The 22,341-nt window shown below is 35.8% G+C and overlaps 1 protein-coding gene across 6 annotated transcripts in view; it reads left to right on the top strand.

Moving 5' to 3' along the window:
• LOC131063777 (uncharacterized) overlaps positions 1–12,217 on the top strand; it is a 287,839-nt gene extending 275,622 nt beyond the window's left edge. For 4 of the 6 annotated variants that reach the window (XM_057997712.2, XM_057997713.2, XM_057997711.2 and 1 more), the window contains one exon: positions 11,465–12,217. In XM_057997712.2, the coding sequence (XP_057853695.1) occupies positions 11,465–11,608 (144 nt within the window). In that variant the 3' untranslated portion in view covers positions 11,609–12,217. Of the gene's footprint in view, positions 1–185; positions 258–3,845; positions 3,935–11,464 lie in introns of all 6 variants that reach the window. The other 2 variants (XR_009111129.2, XM_057997710.2) reach the window with 2 other exon arrangements.
• Positions 12,218–22,341: the final 10,124 nt, after the last annotated feature.

Genomic DNA, 22,341 nt, shown 5'->3' with positions numbered 1-22,341 from the left:
ATGATTGATATCACTCATAATAGAACGATATTAGAATCAATATCACTATTATCTCTGATTTAACACTTAAATGTATGCCAAATGATCTTGATCTAAATATCTGTACTTAGTGTAATGCAATCAATGTCAAGGATGGTCTAGAGTATCTCTGCTGTCTCTGATAAAACCTATAATAATTGTGCAAGGGTGATCTCTGATCTGCAAAGGGTGGAGTTTACTCCGCTATCTCTGAAATGACAGTGCATATTATACCACAAGTAACCTCTCAACTCCTTGTAGCCTTTCCTGATATATCGATGTCAATGTGCTGTGTGTTATTTCCTCAATCGCTTATAGCAATGATGCAGGTTTGCTGTTCTGATTAGAGTCTTGAAGTATGCTATGATCTCATTAATATGGCTTATATCAATATTGTGATTGCTATGACTGATTTGTCTATATCAATATGTAATATACTTTGTATTGGTCAATTCAGACCCTCAGTCTATAAATGAATGCTAGTCTGATATGTATGATTATATAGCAGTAGCGATGACATATGAACTTCAGAAATGGATGCTTGCCGGATTTAACTTGTGAATTATAGTAATTCCAAAGGCGCTATTTCTAATATGTATCGCTGGAAAATATATGTCCAAAACCTAGGGCTGGTTGCTTAATAAGAGTGAATAAGTTACCCGATAATTCTCATGGGTGTATTCTGATTCGTATATGACTCGCTTGTTGGAAAAACGATTGTCTATTTTTTCTTATTCCCTCATTTCTATCTTTGATTTATAATGGAAACATGTAATCAATGTCCTTTGCTTATAGCAATGCTATGGTATCTAGTATATGATATATCAATGAAAATAAGAAATGGAACGTACTTGCTTGAAGTGATTAGCGCAATGTCTGGTTATCAATAAATACTTGCACTTCAATGGATGCTCTATCTGATGCACATGTTGGCAATGTGTTGTCATTGATGTCAACCGGTATAGAAGGATACAACCAATATGGGAGAGTGTTGATATTACTGTCATTGATGTCAACCAGCATTGTGATGTCATTGGAGTCACCAGTACACAAGTTAGTGTTTGACTTGTGTAGAAGATATGGACAAGAGACCGGTATGATATAACAACCGGTAAATGATGACATCTGTGAGTAGGCAATATGTTGAGTTGTTGATTATGATGAAGAGGCGGAGTGTTATCTAAATCACATCAACACGGGAGGAGAAGGATGTACAGGTCACCGGTACATTGTGTGGATGCAGAACAGCAGGACTACCACCTGATAGAGATGCAGTCACCATGTGAAGAGATGACTGACAGTGAGTGTGCCCAATCGGATCACATGAGCCTGTTTGAAGATATGTTGCACAAGCAGGGAAGCCACATGAGTGCATTGCAGGATGCAGATGACCGGGATCCACTACCACTGGTAAGTGGAGCTTATCTCCTATTATGCACAGTGTGCATCATAGTTCTGTGAGATAAGGAAGAAGAGGTAAAGGCAGGTGTTTGAAGGCTCACACCAGATTTACTAGTGAATCACAAAGATGCCTCAAGTGCATGAAATCAGAGTTATGCACTGGACCGACAGAGAAGGCATGATGACTTGTCGGGACAAATGAAGAGTGATGAGTTTGTCACTTTGACAAACCGGTTGAGATATTGTCTAGACTAATGATGAAGAAGGAAAGACTGAGCAGCTGCAGACAAAGAGTGCAACAGACATGCAGATGCCTCAGATGGAATCAGTTGAAGGATGATGACATGGTGTCATCAAGGTGTTTACCGGTAAGTATGTCCACCGGTAATGCAACAATGTGCAGATGCAAAAGACTCCCATCTAATGAAGATGTGCATAAGGTAGGTTAGCAAGAGTGTTGACCGGTTGAGTATTCCACCGGAAGAGAAGCAGAGTGCAAGGTTGAACCGGTAAGGGTTTATCGGATGATCAAGTGTGAATCGACCCAATGTCGGTAAGTTGAATGCTGAGCTGGATGCGACATGTGCAATACGCAGGTGCCAAGTGGCAAGAAGGCAGAAGTCGGTGAAGGTGTTTATATCATCAAGGCCTGGTAGGTGTTTTTACAGTTGAGCATTTAATATGGAGTCCGTGATTTGCGGATTGGATCAGAGGATTGCAGATCGAGGAAGAATGAACGACAGAAGGAGATCAGGGAGTTGTTGGCACCAGGATCAAAGCAAGGAAATTAGATTGCAAGAGAATCTCGAGAAGGAAACAGCTGGGTCATGAATGTGTCAACAGATTTCAAGGCCGGAAAACAAGGTCAGGTTTGCTATTCTTGGCAAATATACTTTGGACAGATGGAAAACGCGTGATGGCTTATCCTTCCAAAGTAGGTGTGCGATCCAAGGTGGATCGGATCAAATTGGATGCAGATTTGGTCAGTAGAAGAAAACCCTAACCACCCGAAATTTGAATTGGCTTTTGGCGGGAAAACAAGTTTATAAATATACAAGCCAAAATCGATGGTGGTTGTCGCTGGATGAGAAAGTATTGTTGTTGAAGAAGGAAAATCAGTCAAGTGCTTGCCAAGAAGGAGAAGAAGAGACTAAGTGTGAGTAAGAATAGGGTTGAAGTGTTCAACCGGCATCGGAGAGAGAACCGATAGTTAGTCTTTGAGTCTGCAAAAGGAGTAAACCAATAGTGACAGAACCGACACAAGAAGAGTTGCAGAAGACTGCAGAGAAGGCAAGTGAGAGAGCCGGCAAAGAAGAGGAAGGAACTGAACCGGTGAAGGTGCAACAGAGAGTAAGTTGCATCAGAAGATAGAGTTGTTGTTGAGAGGTGAGCAGAGAACCGACAGAGCATTAGAGAGAGGAGAACCAGTAGAGAGATTTGCTGAAGAGTTACAAAGCTCATTTGTAACAAGGCTTTTAATTTTGTAATTGATAACGGTTATTGAAGATCACTAAGTTGGAGCTCGATGTAGGGGTTGGTGCTCCTTGGGTTGGTGCCCTAAACATTGTAATCAGAGTTTCATTGTGAGGCTGGATTGGAGCAGTAGACTCCAGCAGCATTTCTCATCGAGGTTTTTCCCATCTTGTGTTTTCCTCATATATGCTGGTGTTATGTGATGTCCCTTTTATGTGTGAGTGCATTTGTAATAGTCTCCCATCTAACCGGTAAGTCTTCTTTTTGTTTGAACTGAGAACCAGTATACACACATAGGATAGTTAAAGGGAAAAGATTGAAAACCACTGATTCACCCCCCTCTCAGTGTTGCATTGTGTCTAACAGCACAATCTAGAGTGTATGATCCCTTAGATGCCGTCTCTAATATATACTATGTGTACTTGCACCAATAAAGCCAATAGGCTATTGACTCAAAACAGAGCGTATCCAAAGGATGGGAAGAGAAGAGGTAATTTTTATTTTATTTTTTCTTATGATCCGAATGAATGAAGGGGTCCTCCTCCTTATATAATGTGTCCCTTAATACTTTTCTTTATACAATTATTAGTCGCATCCCTTGGGATATTGTTAAGACTTGTAATGGTAACAATTATTGATTTCCTTATTATTTTAATAGTTATGGTAACCATCATTGACTTACTAATCGTTGTGTTTCTCCAAGACAGTAACATGCTGGTGTATTGTAATCGATTCTTATCCAAATATAAATGGGGACTATTATTGCAATTAGTTGTTCATTATTATTGCCAATATGATTATGATGAGAATTATCCCGTTGATCTTTAGAATAAGGATGATGGACTGGTAACAATCTCAATGGTTCTTTGATATCATGTATTGTTCTTTTAATAATAAGTTTAAATCTTTAATTAAAACTTATTCAATCATATATTGAATCTTATTAACCTTAGGTCTTGAATGGGGACATGACACACCTGATTGAGGAAGTTGATCAACCCTCACATCTGAAAGATTCCAGTGGTGTATCAAGCAAATCTATGTGAGAATATAAGGATTACCTTTTGTAATTATGTCATTTTATTGTCTTGTTGGTGTTAGTTGTCAAATAAAGGCTAGTATGTTATCAAATATTATGTTAGCTGGGTAGTTGGTTTGGTAGATAAGTTGGTTGTATTGGAAGGTGAAAGAGATGGCTTTATAAAGCCATATATTGAAATGTTTTGCTATCCCAAATGATCATCAATAGCATTTATATATTCGGTGTTATTTTTTGTGCAATTATGGTTTTGTTTTTTCCTACATTCTCTATGTTCTATCATTTTCAATATGGTATTATAGTGGTTTTAATATGATTATTGGGAAAGATGTGGAGCAATGAGGAGCAATAATGAATTGAAAATAAAAAATCTTCATAGAGATCCTTTCTAAAGTTTAAAGCTGCCCATTTCAGATGTATGAAAGGAGATATTTTACTTGCTGGAAATAGCATGTGAAGCCCTGATTCTGTATTAAAGTAGAGGAAGAGACCATGCTAAAAGGTTTTAATCACAGGTAAAGAATATAAAATTGTAATTTGAGTGTAAAGAAAAGCTTGAAAATTTTAAAAGATGTGAAGAATTAAGATACCTCCCTACCAGCAAAGGCACCGAGAAGAAGGAAGCACCAGCCACTGGGGAAGGAAAAGGAAGGACATAGTATGGATAAATGTGAAGCCTGGGCGATGTGCTTTTGAGTATTTTTTTGCATTGAAAAGAAACATAAGAGTGTGAGCAGGTTGCATCCAGCTAGTGTGGAGTTGCCCTTAGGTGAGCAAACAATTACAAAAGATTGCCTCAAGATATTATTGCTAAATGAGTCTAATGTTCCCTTCTTAATTTGCCCTAGAATCTCAATTGCAACAAATTAGGGTCAAGGTTACATCTTACCAAGTAAAATATCTCTTTAAATAATGTGATTCTAAATTTGAATCCTACAATCATAACATAAGAAACATGTACAATGTATGTATATTTATTATTTAATTACTAGGTTTAGACAAGATCACATTGCATTGGACTACTAACCATAATATTATTATGCATGCATATTAGGTTTTGGAGGAAGAGGCGTGATAGGTCTGCCCGAAGCCATTTCTACACTAAGCCCAAGAGTGGAGTGAATGTAAAAGCCCTCTTGGCCTCAATGGGTAGTCAATATGGACATCCACAGAGGTGGCCTACTTAGTGTTTTGCCTATACCTGCTTTCCCCATCAATGTCTCATCAACCTAAAGACAAGTGCTATCTTGTGGAGTTGGGTGGAGGTTGTAAGTGAATTCCTTGGCTCTTCTACGTAAGTGCCCTCTGGTCCTAGGAGCCATTATGCTCAACTCTAGGACGGCCTACTTAACCCTCTTAAACCCCTTTTGCTTACACCCCAGACCCTCCCTACAAGATGGATTTCAGACAACCAGGCATATCTTATATTCTATCATATAGCCATACACTTAAGCATTAACTATTATGCATAAACAAGTATATATATATACCACCAGTAGTTGTGAGAGTATAGAGTACTGAGAAGGGCAGATCTGAAAATAATATCAGACTGCTGTTTTAAGCCTGATTTGAAGATTAATTTCTTTGATGTATTTGTTGTTGTATGACATGAGGTTTGATCTAAAATTCCTTTATTTCCTTTATTAAAATTATTCCCTCTTCCATTAATTGCTTACTCTTTCTATACCTTCATATCTCATTGAGGAGACACATGTCTTTGAGAAGAGATATCCATTGAAACAGTCGTGTCTCTTCATTGCTGTCTTACTATTCAAATCAGATCGGCACTTCCGATTATTCATTATAATGCTTATTGTCTATTCCCCAAGATGATCTCCCTTCAATGTATTCCTCAAATGCAATCTTCTCCCCGTTATATCTTCCCATGTGAAGTAGAGTCACACCTCTTCATCATATCTGCACTTTGCAAGGGTCACAACTTTCAATAATTATCACCCTTTGAAAGAGCTACAACCCTTCATCATTTCTGCCCATTCCTTTCTACTTCCATTAATCCCTCCTTGTTTCACATGCTCCCATCTTTCTTCTTCCTCCCACCACCCTCCTTTCAAATGAGATTCTCTTCTCCCTTTCCTTGCATGGAGTTTAATACTTTCTATTCATTCATCCACTCTTGGGAGTGAGTTTTGTCCAATGGGTTTTCTCCTCCTCTTCTTTTCAAAGGAATCATTTTGTAAATAAGTACCTAATGATGACAGCCATTTATGCTCTATTTTATGCCTTTTTCTATGCCTTCATATTCATTTCTATATACCATTTCCATGCCATTTTACCATTTTTTGTTGCATATGATTAAATATTAATAAGTGATACTTAATTTAGTATTGAGATAAAATATGAAAATTAAATTGAATTGTCTTTATTAATGAGCATTTCTATTTTAGACTTAGGAAATAAAACCCTTCACCTTGCTGATTTAAGGATGCAAGTCTTCCTGTCACTTTTTAATTCATAGTTCCCAAACTCACCGTGAGTCGTGCGAGTTATCCAGTCGCCGAGCCGAGCAGACCTCGCTGAGTTTTTATGACTCAGCCCGAGTCATGGAATATGATATATAATTTCATATATATATAATTGTAAAAGTATATAATTTCAAGATTTTGCCGAGTCATTGCCGAGTCGTTGCCGAGTTGTAGCTGAGTCACGAGTCGAGTTGGCCTTGCCGAGTCCGAGCCGAGTCCGAGTCTGGGAACTTTGCAAGTTTTTATACAGGAACCTCCATGTCACTCTCTATGGAAATCTCTTTCTTCTTGTCACCACAGAAATACTTGACAACATCTTCCACTCATGCATTTTTCACCTATCGAGTTGGCTTATGTTAGACCTATCATCATGCGGATTTTTATGTAATGTCTCCAATTTTAATAAAGTGACTTAATTAAGTAAGTGGTCCTAAATTTTAAATAATATCATGAGGACTTATTAAATTAATTATTAAATAAAGGGGCTCAAATTAATAAAATAATAAACTATTGTCGGCCTACTTGTAACCCTTTGGGAAACTTCGTGGAGCTCTTTATAAGGCCGAGTTTGGCATAGTTGTATGGCATGGTGAATTTTATATTTTCTTTGTATCTGCAAATTCCAGTAGGAGTTTGGCACTGTTGTAATTTCGGAGGTGCAAGATCCTCCCTATTCTATAATCGCAATTTCGGTGGTTAGCAACCACCCTAGTTTGTCGTTGGAGATATCATTTCTGATATTTCACTTTGTACTTCATTGTCGGATCTATCTCTACCATGTGGAAATATAATTATAAATATCTAGTTCTTGGCCATTCAATGTTGTTGATGTATACTCTGTGTTGATAATTCACTCCTGTATCTACAATAATCTTATCGACGGAGGAATTATCTACGATTGGATCCTTCAGTGGAAGTAACATTGTCGTACGGAGTATTTGGAAGTGTGCGGCCTACTTTTTTGTACAAGTGGAACTTTACATCCGGAGTCGAAGGGTGCCGAGTGTCGTTGATTGAGGGCCGAAGGTGTTGAAGATACTTTTCCCTCGAGTACTTCCCTCGGGTATTTTGCCCTCGGGTATACTTCCCTCGGGTACTTTTCCATCATGTATTTACCTCGAGTAATTGCCCTCGGGTATACTTCCCTCGGGTACTTTGTCCTCAAGCATTTTGCCCTTGGGTATTTCCCTCGGGTACTGTGTCGTAAGAGAGCACCAGTACATCACAGTGGTACATGACGTGTGGTGGAAATTTGGGTACCGTACGGTTGTATACATTACAGTGGTATCAAAGCCAAAATCCTACCAGCCTGTGGAATGCTTGAGATGACTACAAAAATGGAAGAAAGGGATAATGAAATTGTTGCCAATAAAATCTCCAAGTGGTATAACAAATATCAAAAGAGGAAGAATTCTTTGACATTTCAAGAATATCTAGTTCCAATAGGAAAATGTATACCTATACATGAGGAGGTTATCAGAATCTTTGATGAATACTCAAGTGAACCTGAGGAGATCAAGGCTACCGAATCCTTTGATAGGTACTATGTAAGGAAAAGAAAAGAGGAGTTGGATCCTGAATTAGGAACTCAATCGGAATCAAAGATAATGAAGACAAGTTCACATGTTCACCCCAGTGACAAGAGGATATGGACAAGCCAGAGACAACAATTGTCCCTTCAAGTGGAGAACACTTAAACTTTCATGACAGCTGCAAGGATGAAGATGTTTGTATGAATTTTGTCAAGCCAAGAGTGGTTGATCAACTTCATGGAGATGTGAACTCTAGCAATGATCCCTTATAGGAGCAATCTCTACAGTTGGTTGAATACGAAATTTACCCTTTGGTTGGGCATGAAGCGTGCATGATTGTCATCTCTCCTTGTGAGTGGCATCTATATGAAGAAAGCAAGTTGGATTTTGATGAGTTATTCCTCAACTCCGAGCAAGGCAATGTTTATATCAAAGTGGAGCAGTGCAAGTTGATTGGGGATTTGCAGGTGGTGCTTGCAGCCTTGGTGCGGCGTCAAGCTTTCAGCGGATATGACTACCAGCATCTGCACATGGTCTGGGACCCTAGAGCTTGTCAGATGGCAGATAGTTGCGGATTGCTTGAGGGCAAGCAATCTTTGGGTCGGGAGGACTGTGATGTTCCCGATATATAATTAAATAATAAAATTAAAATACTTTATTGTGTGGCCCCAAATTTAATAATAAATCTTTCAGTCCTTTATTTAATTAGTCAAGTTTTATTTTGGTCATGTCGGCCCGTTTGTAACCCTTCGGGAAATTTCCCGGAGCCCATATTTATGGCCGAGTCTGTCATGGTTGTAGGCATGTGTGAATTTGGTATTTTCTTTGTATGTGCAAATTCTAGTTGGAATTCTGTTGTCAGCCATTTTGGAGGTGGAAGATCCTCCCTACTTGGCATCCACGGTTTCGGTGGGAGTAACTCCTCACCCTACTCTGCTCTTCCCTCAGTCCAAGATTATTGTAATCTGAAGTGCTATCATTACTGAGTCTGAATTTCTACTTGCATGTCTGGTGTTCATTCCGTGCCAAATTGTGTTAATCTGATTATATGGTCTATCTGGCACTACGCATTATAAAATATTTGTGGAGTTGAACATGGCCGAAGGAAAGTAGTTTCGGCGTCCAAATCCATTGCACGGATGGAGGGGCTGTACATACCATACGGCTTGGCACCAACCTCACCGTACGGCTTGGCACCAACACCACCGTACAATTGGCACAAACACCACCGTACACCCTTTTTGTGGTCATCGCATCTTGTCGAGGGGGGTTTGTGAGCTGAACGGTTCAGGTACATTACATTTTATCATGTTTAGTCCACAGCAATTGGATCGTCTTATTGTGTGCCAACTCAAGGAAATCCTCTCTTCTAAATGGCTGCATCTGCTACCATGACGGTCAAGTCTCCACAATGGTTTGTCATCTACAAGACTGCCTTCTCTACTTACATTGGCCACATAGATATTTTACTGGTACATTTCCATCTCAATGTACACTCTCAATTGACCATTTCAAGTGCCACTAGTGATTGAAACTAACTAGAGAAGGAAGCATGCAATGGAGAATTAGCTGTGATAAAGGATGCACTGTTTGGAAGAAACTGTACTATCTTCTATTTCCTATTTTTATCCGCTGTTGTAACAGAATGGTTTCTGATTTATGGCCAGCGACTAAGGTTTCACGTGCACCAATATTTTGTTGGTTGTAAGCCAAATGAAGCGATTCTGTTCCACGCTATTGTTATAGACCTGATCTATATATATGCTATGTAATATCAGCTCGGGAGTAGATTTTTCTGTATGCAGACTTTAATGTAAGCAGATTTTTGTAGCAGAATATTGTGTGCAGACTCTGTAATATATTTGGATGAATAAAATAATGTTTATTCTGATCGAAGCAGTCTAGAAAGGCATTCGTGCTTCCTCACCAGATGTACTGAGGCAAGATCCACTTCTCGGGATGTCTGGTGAATTCTATTAGGCTAGATATGTGTTTATATATGTTCTTTATTAAATATCGTTTCTATTTTGTTTACACGCATGGTTTGCTGTTTATTTCTCGTGAGATAATTTTCTAGATCAAATGTTCATGCTTTATATTGCTTTATGATTTATTAGTTTGCTTTGAAGCTGTGAGTTTAAGTGACAGTTCCTGACGACAGAATTATTTTGATTTGTTGTAAGTTTTTTTTTGTCTATAGGTTGCATTTCATCCCCATTCATCTCACTGCCTACAGCCCTTGTGCAAATAGACAAGACATCTTTAAACCAAGCTGAACCTATTTTATCTTGAACCCCAGTGTTGGCCTATCACCTAACATAGCTATACATTTTCCAGAAGCCACATATCCATCACTTCTGCCCACCTTTGTTATGCTTATGAAGGGTTTCGGTGCATTAATTTATTTTCTTGCATTTAGTTGATAAGTCATTGCATTATATGTACCTAGGATAGGATAAAGCTTGCTTAGGTAGGTATTTGCTTGAGTAGGTTAAATTTGCATCTTGTGACTTGTACTTACCTAATTTGATGGAGTTGCACTATGCACATGGGACTATTTCTCTTTTACCCCACATTAGTTGTACATTCATATATCTTGGTGGTGTTCTTGGTGGTGTATCCTATATATACACTTGTAGCTCTCATACAAGCAGTCAATCTAGAATCATCATCTTATGTTTGCAACTTTGCATCATTTGATGGAATAGAATTATTCTCATTTTAGGTCTCCTTTGTGCTTTCATATTGAAGCTCCTTAATCTTCAGTGACTAATTTCATAGCCAAATCTTACAACAGCAAATGGGACTGTTTTTTCAATTTCTCTATATTTCAAAAAAATTTATCTTATTTCATGTCAAGTAAAATAGTAAGCTTTCTTTATGTAGGAAAAAAATTAATTTCTTTTCATTGACATATTCCAGAAAGAATCCATTGACATCTCAAAGATAAGTTGCAACATTTATCCTACCTTACCCACCTACACTTTATGGTTAACTATCCTGTAAAATATGTGTGTTTAGATTGTATGCTCCTAGTTGTGAGTGGTAGACAGCCTGCCATTGAGGCATTTAATAAAGTAAAATTGAGCCTCTGCCCGAATCATAATAAGGATCTTCAGAACAATGTCAGATAACATTTGTGAATGAGGAAAATCTGAAAATGATATCTTCAAATTGCCTACTGCAATGGGCACATTCAATCATTTCCATCCATCCCTCCATCAAGAAGATTAATAGAAAGAAATTCCTATACAGGAAATCATCTACAATTATTGTTGTCATCTTTTCTTCATCAAGAATGTATACCATATTATCCTCAATTTCCAATACACCCTATATTCTTCCAAGGTACAGCTAAATCTCTAGTGAACAAAATATGGCTTGTTAGGGTGTTTGGATTGATATGGCTGGTTGTGTTGCAATATTTTGCTTTCCCAAGTTGCAGTAGATATGCATTAGCACCGAGCATGGACTATGAAACTAAACATTAAGTATATATATATGTCTTTTTCTTTCAGGAAGGAGTGTACGAAGTAATAAAAGAGTATGCATCTCAAAAGCCAGAAATTGTATTTGAAGTGGGAAAAAGAGCTCAGGAGCGCCATCAGAATATAAAATGTTATGATCAATTGTTGCAGTTTACAGCTTCAAAGATGGGTTGAGTTATAAAATAGGAGAGAGCCTCATACTTTTCTTCTCCAATTGAAGGATATTAATGGAGCATCTTGTAAGTCTTTGAGTGGTCTTAAAATTAGAAAGATCACCTTTGCTATTTGGTGTAATTATGTTCTTATTTAAAATTGATGCGAGTGTTTTCAAAGAATCATTGTTGGCTACTTCATTTGTGGGGACCAGGTTCTGTCAGCGAGCAGTACTGTATAGTATGTGGATCATCCAACTTAGCAAGATTTGTACTTTAAAAAGAGATACTTTGCAGTGTTTCTTACCTATGAATCAATCTAATCTGAAACAAAGAAAGAAAGTGCCTGCCAGCTAAGCTGCCATTGTCATAGCACCATGCTTTTGAGTTTGCAAGAGTTAATGATTCAAACTGCTTCCAGCATATATTGAAGCAGGCTTATGAGTAGGCTATTTTAAAATGCAAAATGATCAGGCCATACAAGAATATTGCTGGTAAATTTTGCATATTTTACTGTGAACACATCTTACATCTAGTGGCTACTAGGACCACAAAAGTTAATTTTCCACTCGTTGCTGCCAAGTGCAATAAGAACAGAATACCACAATATTATATTAATTTTTCCATTCAATGCCCAATCTACCAATTCAATCTAAAGAGGTTGAAATACCTTGATGCATGTTAAACAATTCGGTATATTCTAACATTAATGAGAATGAATAGATGTGATCGGCACATGCCCCTATTTTCATTATTTGTGCACCATCACTAAAGCTGGCCGCATCCTGATCAAAATAATCATTTCTCCACAAGTTTATATGGTATTGTTATCAAGTAGAAATTACATTGCATATCAAACATCCCTACTGCTGCAGAATGAACTTCTGTTCGTAGCAAATGCACGCTTTAAAGAAGAATATTATTCACAAGTTGCTTATGTGATACCCTTGTTCTTTTCTTAAATGTGAGGACTGTGTAGGTTATATTACAGAAAAGTTTTGGGCTTGAGATTTCCTTAGTATCAAATATTCTCCATTGCCATGGTAAGGAATGATAAATTGTTGAATTGAGCAGTAACAATAAGCAAATCAGTGATTTGTGGTGTTTAACCTAGGTTGTTAAAACGATAGAAGCATGAATCCTCAAAAATCCTGATTTTTGCAATTTTTAAAAAATCACCGAGCGAAATGAGTTTTTCCCCCAAAAAATTCGATTTAATTAGCCAGTATTTTCAATGTTTTATAAAGGATTATATTGCGAAAAAATACAAAAAAATCGCTCATGAAACACATTTTCCATCCACCAACCTATTACAATACCCTACCCATGTGAAATTGATATATTATCGGGTTTTTTCATTGATTTTGAGTGCAGATTTGAGCACTAGCTGCTAAGACATGGTTTACCATCAAAGATTTGCCACATTTCATCAGGTTGTCGAGGCAAATTGTAGGTAGGTGGTTGAATGGGCATATATTTCTAATAGATGTTAAGAACATTAAAATAGAGACACATTCTTTGGTGTGCTTTTATGTTTGATGATAAGGAAATTAACATGGAATGGTTAAAAGATGTGCTGTTTTTTTTCCTCCAATATTCCACACTACTATCATTTGCCCTTAGGCTTATAGTAATGTTTTCCATGTATACAAATCAATAGACAATTTAGTGGGAAACTGTAGACAATACCATAAATACTAAGGCTTCTATCTGAATTTTTAGTATATCTAAACCTTATAAAAGTCCTTGCCAAAAGTAAATATGGAAAGCTATGCTATATTAAAATGATTGATATCGATCTAAAGAGGTTTGTTCTCTTGCAATTCTTGTGATCATGACTATTCAAAAGAATTTTAACAGTTTAATTGTCAACAATAATACCAAGGTGGTAGTTAAGATTATCAAGGTTAGGTTGGGACAAATTTTATTTTCAGATGGTAACAAAATGTGATAATTTGAAGCTTTAATTTGACACTAGCCATAAGTTTTAATGACAAGTGAGGAGGGTGGTAAGATAATTGTATAATCAAATGGGAAGCAGAAGTATATACATTATTGTATATGGACATTACGAAATTAGAAGCAAAATGGTTCCTATCAGAATGATAAAAAACAGTTTGTAGTGCTGAAAAAAATGAATTATAGCAATATTTTGTATCAAAATGAAGGACTGGTTACGTTTAAATTTCTTATACATTCTATGGGCTTAATTCTTTGTTAATTGGTGAAACTCGGTACTTAAATGCATGCCTTGCAATTGTTAGGGAACTAAATTTCATTTAGGTTCGTCGTATACATAGAGGTTTAGAAGGTATGTAAGGAGTACACTAGCAGTACATGGATGCTTTAGACATATATTGTACCATTCCATGCATGTTAAATAGGTATCAGACAAACTAATGCATGCCTTGAGAGAAGTCATGCCCTAGTTTCCTGGGCTTATCTTAATCCCTCCTAAACTAAGTATCATATATTTTCTTTAACAATATAGATAGATTTTAATAGCAACTACCCCATAAGAAAGGGAATGTTCCTCAAACTTCGATTTTTCATTGAAACTTGTACCTATGATGTCTCAAATTTTGAACTTAAAGTTCGTCAATGTTTTAAACTCCATCACCCACTTACGCAAAATCAAGGAAAAATTACTTGAATAATAATAGCTAAAATTGTGGCTCAAATAATTACACTTCTTTTGTACTATTAGGGTTTTATTATCTAATGGAAAAACATTTAACACTCCCTTTATTGTTTTACAAATGTACTAAAATAGTTATCAAAGGACATTTTAGTATCATTTATGGTTTTATGAGATGTAAGATTCTATTTCAAAAGTATTTTCTTTTACTCCACTATAAGCTATTTTATTGCAAACCTATTAAATTGAACTTTGCAATTGCTTCCTTTGTCATATATTTTCCCTTTTATACTCTTAATAAAGTTCTCTTTCATACTATCCTATAAATTGCAATTACTACTTACAATGTTCGCTTAGCAAAGGAAAATTGTCCTTTTAATGACTTTCTCAAGCTTGAGGATTTTGAGGTTTTGGATGCCAACTTGGATAGTCATGAGGTTGAATGAATTAGGAGAGGCTTTGAACTAGGATCTTCATCATCAAGACCTATAGCCATCTACAAGAGCTCTATTTGTAGTAGCAATTGACTATGGTTGACATTTTTTAACTTTGACTGGCTGACTTTGGACAAATTATATTGTAATTGAATTTTTGTCAATTTTAACCATCTAGTTATTATTCATGCACTATGAAGTATGTTTTGTGCAATGCAATTCAATCAACAATATGTATATAAACAACAAAATGTTTGACTTTGTACAAATTATATTGCAATTGAAATGTTGTCAATTGTAACCATCTAGTTGTTATTTATGCACTATGAAGTATGTTTTGTGCAATGCAATGTAATCAATAATATGTATATAAACAATAAAATGTTATTTCTACAATTCATGGATTAAACACTCTATTTTATTTGCTATCTATATCTCTGTGCTATGGAAATGCCCTTAAATTTCAAATCAAAGTAGTTCTTTTGTTTTGTTTTTTTGTTTTTTTTTTATTTTGATTTTTAACCCATTTAAAAACAAAATCTTATACTCTTGGCTTGCCAATTTATTCACCAAGCATTTCTTGTTGCTATGGTTAAAACCTCAAAAGGCATCAACATGCATTAGCAATTCCCTTAATACAATATGTAAAAAGCTCTATATTTTTGCATGATGCTTCTCTATAAGAAAAATAGATAACATATTGTAGGACAAGTTTGTATACAAAATAGTAGCCCAAAAGAGCTTCATGAGACTTTTCTATAAAAACAAGTACAATTGTATGAATTTCCTAGCTTTCATGAGCCTTTGAATGAACAATCTTCACATTAATGTTAATTTCAAACTTATAGGAGAGAAACTTTGTTTACTGACATGCTTCAGATTGATTATGTTTGCACAAGTTTATTGACTAAGATTTTGTGCATAAGTTTGTTTTGAACTTGAAAAAGTCATGTCAATATTTTGTCAAGATATGTTTGTTTTGATTAGACTGGTTGTCAATTGGTTGTGAATGATTTGTGTTCTGTTGTAGACTAATCTATAATTTCGCCTTAAAAATGGTTTGAAACTAGGGAATTGAACTTTGACACTACCATACTAATTGGAATCCAAATGGGTCATTAATATAGGAATTAGATTAATATTATACAAAGATGAACATACTGAAATGTAAAGAACAACATAACACAAAAATTTGAGTCAAGAAAAACCTAATTGGTAGGAGTAATTGCTCTTTATTAAAGTGTATTGTTCAAAATAGACAAGTACAAAGTGATTTGTCATCCTTAGTCAAGTCTATTTCTTTTAGGTTATTGGAAAACCTCTGCATAAGTTTATCAAGTCTTGTACTAAGGAACTGAAGGAATAGGGTTGATTTTTTATAGGGTTGATTTTGTTTCAAGTTCTACATATTTTCCAATTCAATCAAAATTGTCCTTTTTCTTAGGATTATTTTTTAAAATTACGTATGCAATTTTAAAATCAATAGTGACCCTTGTAAAACTATCATTTTAAATAGTTTTAACTATTTTTATAGAAACCATTTTGGCAAATAGACTCAAATTGAGGTGCCATTTTTTTTAAATTGCATAGTTGTGTGAGGAATGCGAACATGTAAAATATTCAAATTTTGATGTCATTAACAATTGTTGGCCCAACAACATGGTGAAGTCTCTTTCACTTATATATATAAGCATTATCCCTAGATCTAAGATAGATTGAAGATGGATTTTTGTTTTAGAAACCTTTATTTCCACATGATTCAAATAGAACTCTATCAACACTCTTGGTGCAAACCAAGTAATGTTTATACATTCAAGTGTTGTAAAATAAAAGGTGATAGTTAATGAGATACAAGGTAGCGATGCTCTGTCATAGCTTGAGGCCAAAACTTTTCTTTACCATGAACAACTCTAATCTGGACACCTATATACACCTATACTATTCTGATTATCATGCTACAACATGTCCCATTCACATAAATGGTCCTCCTTATTGAATTTATGTATGATGAAGGCCATTCCTACAACCATGTACATGCTACAATTGTGATGAATGTTTATGTAAAATACAATAATGGAAACCATTATTGTGATACCCTTACCTTCTACTTTCCCATAGAGGTGGTGATAGTTCCCTATGTCTTCAACAAGTGTAGTAGGTTACACATTGCATCGTTTACATTTCCATGGAATTAAAATAAATATGCTTACAACATTTAATAACATGCTCATAGTGTTGGCCTTATTTACACAAGAAAAAATTATGCATGCTTACAACATTCAAAGATGCTTTAGAGTGTTGTCCACGCTTGACCAAAAGATGCATACATGTTTTACAACTACCACGAACTATCATAAATTTTTCCACAATATGCCATGAATGCAAAGTTACACACCTACAATATGCAATTGCTACAAAGTGCTACCCATGTTGTAACTTAAGAATCATACATGATTACAACACCCCAACACATGGCATCTTGATGAATATCCACCTCATGAATCTGCAACTGATGATATCCTAACTTAAGGTCTATCTTGGAGAAAACCTTAGCATCCTTAATCTAATAAAAAAGAATCATCAATCCTTGGCAAATGATAGTGATTCTTCATCATCACCTTGTTCAATTATTGGTAATCTATGCACAGATGAAGAGATCCATTCTTCTTCTTAACAAACAACACTGGTGCTTCCCATAGAGAAACACTAGGATGAATGAATCCGTTTGCTAGCAAATCTTCCAATTGCAACTACAACTCACTCAACTCTTGAGTAGTCATCCAATAAGGTGCCTTAGGTATCTGCTCTGCTCTAGGAACTAGGTCTATCCAAAAATCAATGTAACACTTGGGTGGCATACTCGGAATCTCATTGGGAAATGCATCTGAAAACTCTTGAAAAATAGGATGACAAAGGAATATTGCATCCTAACTCTCTCCCTCATCCAAGTCATTCATCGTGACTACAAACAACTGACATCCCTGGACCGCACACACCACTTCATCTGCATAGCAAAAATCATGTGAAGAGAAATAAGTTGTTGCACACCCACAATCTCCACTCTCTCTCCACCATCACTAAGACATTACACCCTCTTGCAATGACAATCAATCTTAGCTTGATGTGCCTCAAGCCAATCCATACCCAACACAACACCATAGGATCCCAAAGAAAGGAGTTGAAGATTTACAATGGTGGAACACACTCCTAAATCCAACATACAACCATGAACAATAGAGTCCACTGCCACTTTGGAACCCATAGCTAACTCAACCTGCCAGTTATCAGCTTGCTTTGCCACCGAGAGCCCACATTGCTCTACTAAAGATGGAGAAATAAAAGAATCTGAAGTACTTGAATCAAATAATATCGAGCAAGAAATACCACCTATCTCACACGTGGTCTCTACAATTGTACCCTGATGCTCGGCCTGATGGTTATCAATTGCCACAAAAACTCGTAAGATCTCGTTGCATCTCCCACTGTAGGCTCTGAAGCTACTAGTCTCTAACCAGACATCTGTGTAAAACTCCGAGGACGATGCACTACAATTTGACCTTGTTGGCCACAAGTGAAAAACCTCCTCTGCTAAAACCTCTGCTAACTGAAGGTGCACTGGACTGCTAGACACTACCTCTGCTAGAATTCTAATGAGAACTTTGTGCTAGCTAAGAAGGGGACAAACGCCTCACGAGGGCTTCACTTAGTGAACCTGGGTTATATCACCTGCGTTCATGGCATACTGAAGAATACCCCTACTTTCAAAAAATATTGTCCTAAACTCCTTTTTTCCACCCCCTGCCAATACATAACCTGAATTAAAAGCCCCCCTATTTGCACAAAATATTGCATTTTTTTCATAGCCTGAATTAAATACCCCCTTATTTTCACTGATGGGCAATATATTGCACCCTCATTTTTTGGATATTAAACCCCCAATATGAATGCACGTGATATGATATTGCCTATTTAGTGAAGCCCCCGTGAAATGATTATCTCGCCACCTACTGCGATCCCTATTTGTCTGAGATCTAGCACCACGAGCAAAATTCTGACTCTAATAATTCTTCTTACGATATCATTGACCACTCTTGGAGGATGAAGGATGACTCCTAGCAAACCCTGATGCCTATGACTGCGGACCTCTCGCACTTGAACCAAATGTTGAAGCACTAATGGTTTGCACTCCTAAAGCCAAAGCTAAATTCTCCTCAACCAAACATACCTTAAGGTTTGCACTCTTGGGTTCAAAAACTTGAACTCATCCACTAATACGGGCATTAAGGCCCCTAACAAAATGTTGCGCCAATATAGCCTCATCACTCACTATTCTTGCATATTGCTTAAGTTCAAAGAACTTATGCTCATACTGCTCAACTATCATAGTCAACTGCCTCAGGTCGTGGAACTCATCTGCCTTCCTTTGCCTTCAAATATCTGATAAGAAACAAGCATGGAACCACTCCAAGAACATCTCCCAAGATATCGATGCAATATCCAAATGAAGCTTCAACTCCTCCATACACCACCAAGTGGAAGCAAATCCATGAAGATACATGATAGTGCACCTAGCCTTGGTGTAACTACTATACAGATGTATAGCAAAACATCTACCCAAATCCAAGAGCCAAGTCTCTACCTCTATCCCACTACTACATCCATCAAAAGTAGGAGGTTGAGACCTAAGAAGATTCCTCATGAGTCCTGCTAAAACTACATCCTGATCCAGAACTGCATCATCTCTTGTTCAAGGAAAACACTCCCTCTCTCTCTCTCCTAATATGCAACTTTATCTTGATGATCAGAATGATGAGACTCCTCCTGTTGATTCTCCTACTACCTTGGACCCAAATGGGCAAGAAGCTCCTAAAGGACATTAATCAACTAAGGTACTGCCTCATTGCCTTGTCAGATCTCACCCTAAGCTTCCTCTTCCTGATGGTCATGTTGTTGCTCCTCCTAATGAGCCTCCTTAGAATCCTCTAAACGAGGGTTTTGTCTAGTGCCCACACGACCACCCCACCCATGACCTCTAATCCTATGAGGCATCTTGTCTAACCAAGATGCAAAGCAACTATAAGATAAAATCTAGGGCATCTACTATAAAGAAAATAACTAACAAGGATAACCTCAAGTCTAACAAAGCTACAATACTGCTACACACAATGAGCTCAACATTTAACCAAAGTACCCAGTGTGTGAACCTAGGCTTTGATACTAGATGTAATGCTCGCCAAAATATCCTAGAGAAATTAACCAACTAAACAAGAAAATACAGATAATTTTTTTTAAAGATCCGATATTATGCATGCACAACTAACATAATATCCAATGAATGCATACAACAGTAAACCATGAACATAATATTATAACAATGCAAGCAAAAATAAACTCATAACACGTAGATAACATTCCCTAGGTATTCCAATGTCATCACTTAACATAACACTAAGAACATGAATATAAATAACATCATAACAATTCTACCATATCCATTTCTTCATCTATTCTATCATTCATCTCTTTCAAGAACATAGGGAAAAAAAACCATCAACTATACTACTAACATGCTATAATAACCCAATCACCATTAATATCTTAGATTCATTTTAATACACCAAATCCAAATGTTTCTACGCCATAATTCCGTCATCTAGAACATAACTATTCCATTTCCATAAAAGAACTACACCATCTGCATGATACTCATTACGTAATTACATCCAATAGAGTAAGATCAATAAGAGTACATCATCTATTACCAAGAGCCATAATCACTAGCCATAAGAATAATCATCCATTTACATAGCATGTCTTATAAGATTACAAGATTAAATGGTTTAAGAAATTTGAAGAAGCACAACACAACCAATCCTCCCACGAATTCATTGCTTCAATCCAAAATCAAAAACCAGCTCCAATCCTCATTCAATTGCAGAAAATTCCATCAGCAATATAATTCCAGAAAAATCTTCAGCCAAGCGACCTCCCAAAAATCTTAGAATTTCATATAAATAAGAATTAATCAAAAACTCTACCCCAGCAATAGCCAATAAAGAATAAACAAAAATATTATAAATCATACCAACCATACCAAAAATCAAGATGAAATATAATAAAATAATATTAACCACCAAATCCAATACTTACAGGCAATAGCATAAGAGGGTAAGTAAAATAACTAATAAAACAAATGAGTAAAATATTAAACAATAAATAAATAACCCAATAACCGCTAAACCAACAATTAAATAAATAAATCAAATACTATGAATCATATAAAGAGTTCAATTAAATATAAAACCACAAAATACATTAATATACCATAACTTATTAATAAATATATTAATTTAACACTATTTTCAAACATTAATTTAACTTAATGTTAAATATCCAAGCCAAACATAGAAATTAATTAAATACCAATAAACTATAGGGATCAATCAATTTAAAATAATATAACCAATAGGCACAACTCCACAAAGCAACCCAACATAGGGCTGAATAAAATACCATATGACACTAGCAAGACGACTCAAGCCAAGATACTAAACTTGACAAGGTATCAACTAAGCCTAGAGTGTATAGAAGGAACTCATGCCACCTCCGATCATCTTGACATTGGGATTAAAGACACGCTCAGACCTATGAAACCAAGTGGAGTCGATGTCCAGTACCTGCAATCCTGCACAACACCAATGTCTACACAACAACATACACGTTGCATATAACATAAAATAATCAGGCAAGTGAAAGAGAGTTGCAAAATCACACCTAGCTCATAGATGAGAGGTATAATATTGTCTCTTCCATGAATACAACAGTAATACAATCATGGAAACCATAACATCTCAATAATGTTATCATGTCTCATAGAGCATAAAGTAGGGTCAGCACATAACATGATCTCATCATAAGCAGATATAAATTTCCACAACACTTAATGAGTGCTCACAAATATCCAACATTTGTCCAATCATCATAATAATCCTTAATGTATCATCATCCATATAAACCATAATGTATCAACTGTCAAAATAAAATGTCAAGCATCAACTATAAACATCTGAAATATAGATAAATCCATAATCATCCAATCAAAATATTATAAAAGAGTCTGAGCTAAGTCTATCAATGCATCAAAAAAAAGATGAATCGAGGAGGGGCACTACAACCCTCATATTAACAACTCTTAATAATCTAAGCAAACTTAAATAATATTTGGTAGGAAAAATAAAAAACCTACACTAACAATTGTTTCTTGTTAGTTTTAGAAGTTTAAAAATGCTGATTTTCTAGAAGTTCATTGATGTTACTATATTCATCTTTAGATCCTACTCTCTAATAAATATTACTTACAAATAAATAATCTTAAGAAACTATATAAAATATTTTTTATATATATTTAAATAAAATAACATATACAAACATTAAAATATTAATATATATCAATATGAAACCATTAAAAAATAAAATATAAAAGAATATTACCAAAAACAAAAACAACAAACATAAAAATCAAATCAAATCAAATTATTTATAAATTAAAAATTAAAAAAATATGTTAATGTATGTACATAGTAAATAATATAAAATAAGTTCTAAAGAAAACTAAAATAATTCTCAAATAAGTCAAATAGTTTGAGATTGTTATTTTAAACGTTTTTTAGATAAATGTATATG

The sequence above is a fragment of the Cryptomeria japonica genome, chromosome 5, assembly GCF_030272615.1.
Source record: "Cryptomeria japonica chromosome 5, Sugi_1.0, whole genome shotgun sequence".
Taxonomy (NCBI): Eukaryota; Viridiplantae; Streptophyta; class Pinopsida; order Cupressales; family Cupressaceae; genus Cryptomeria; species Cryptomeria japonica.
Note: the sequence above shows the minus strand (reverse complement) of the source record. Positions and strands in the feature narration are given on the sequence as shown.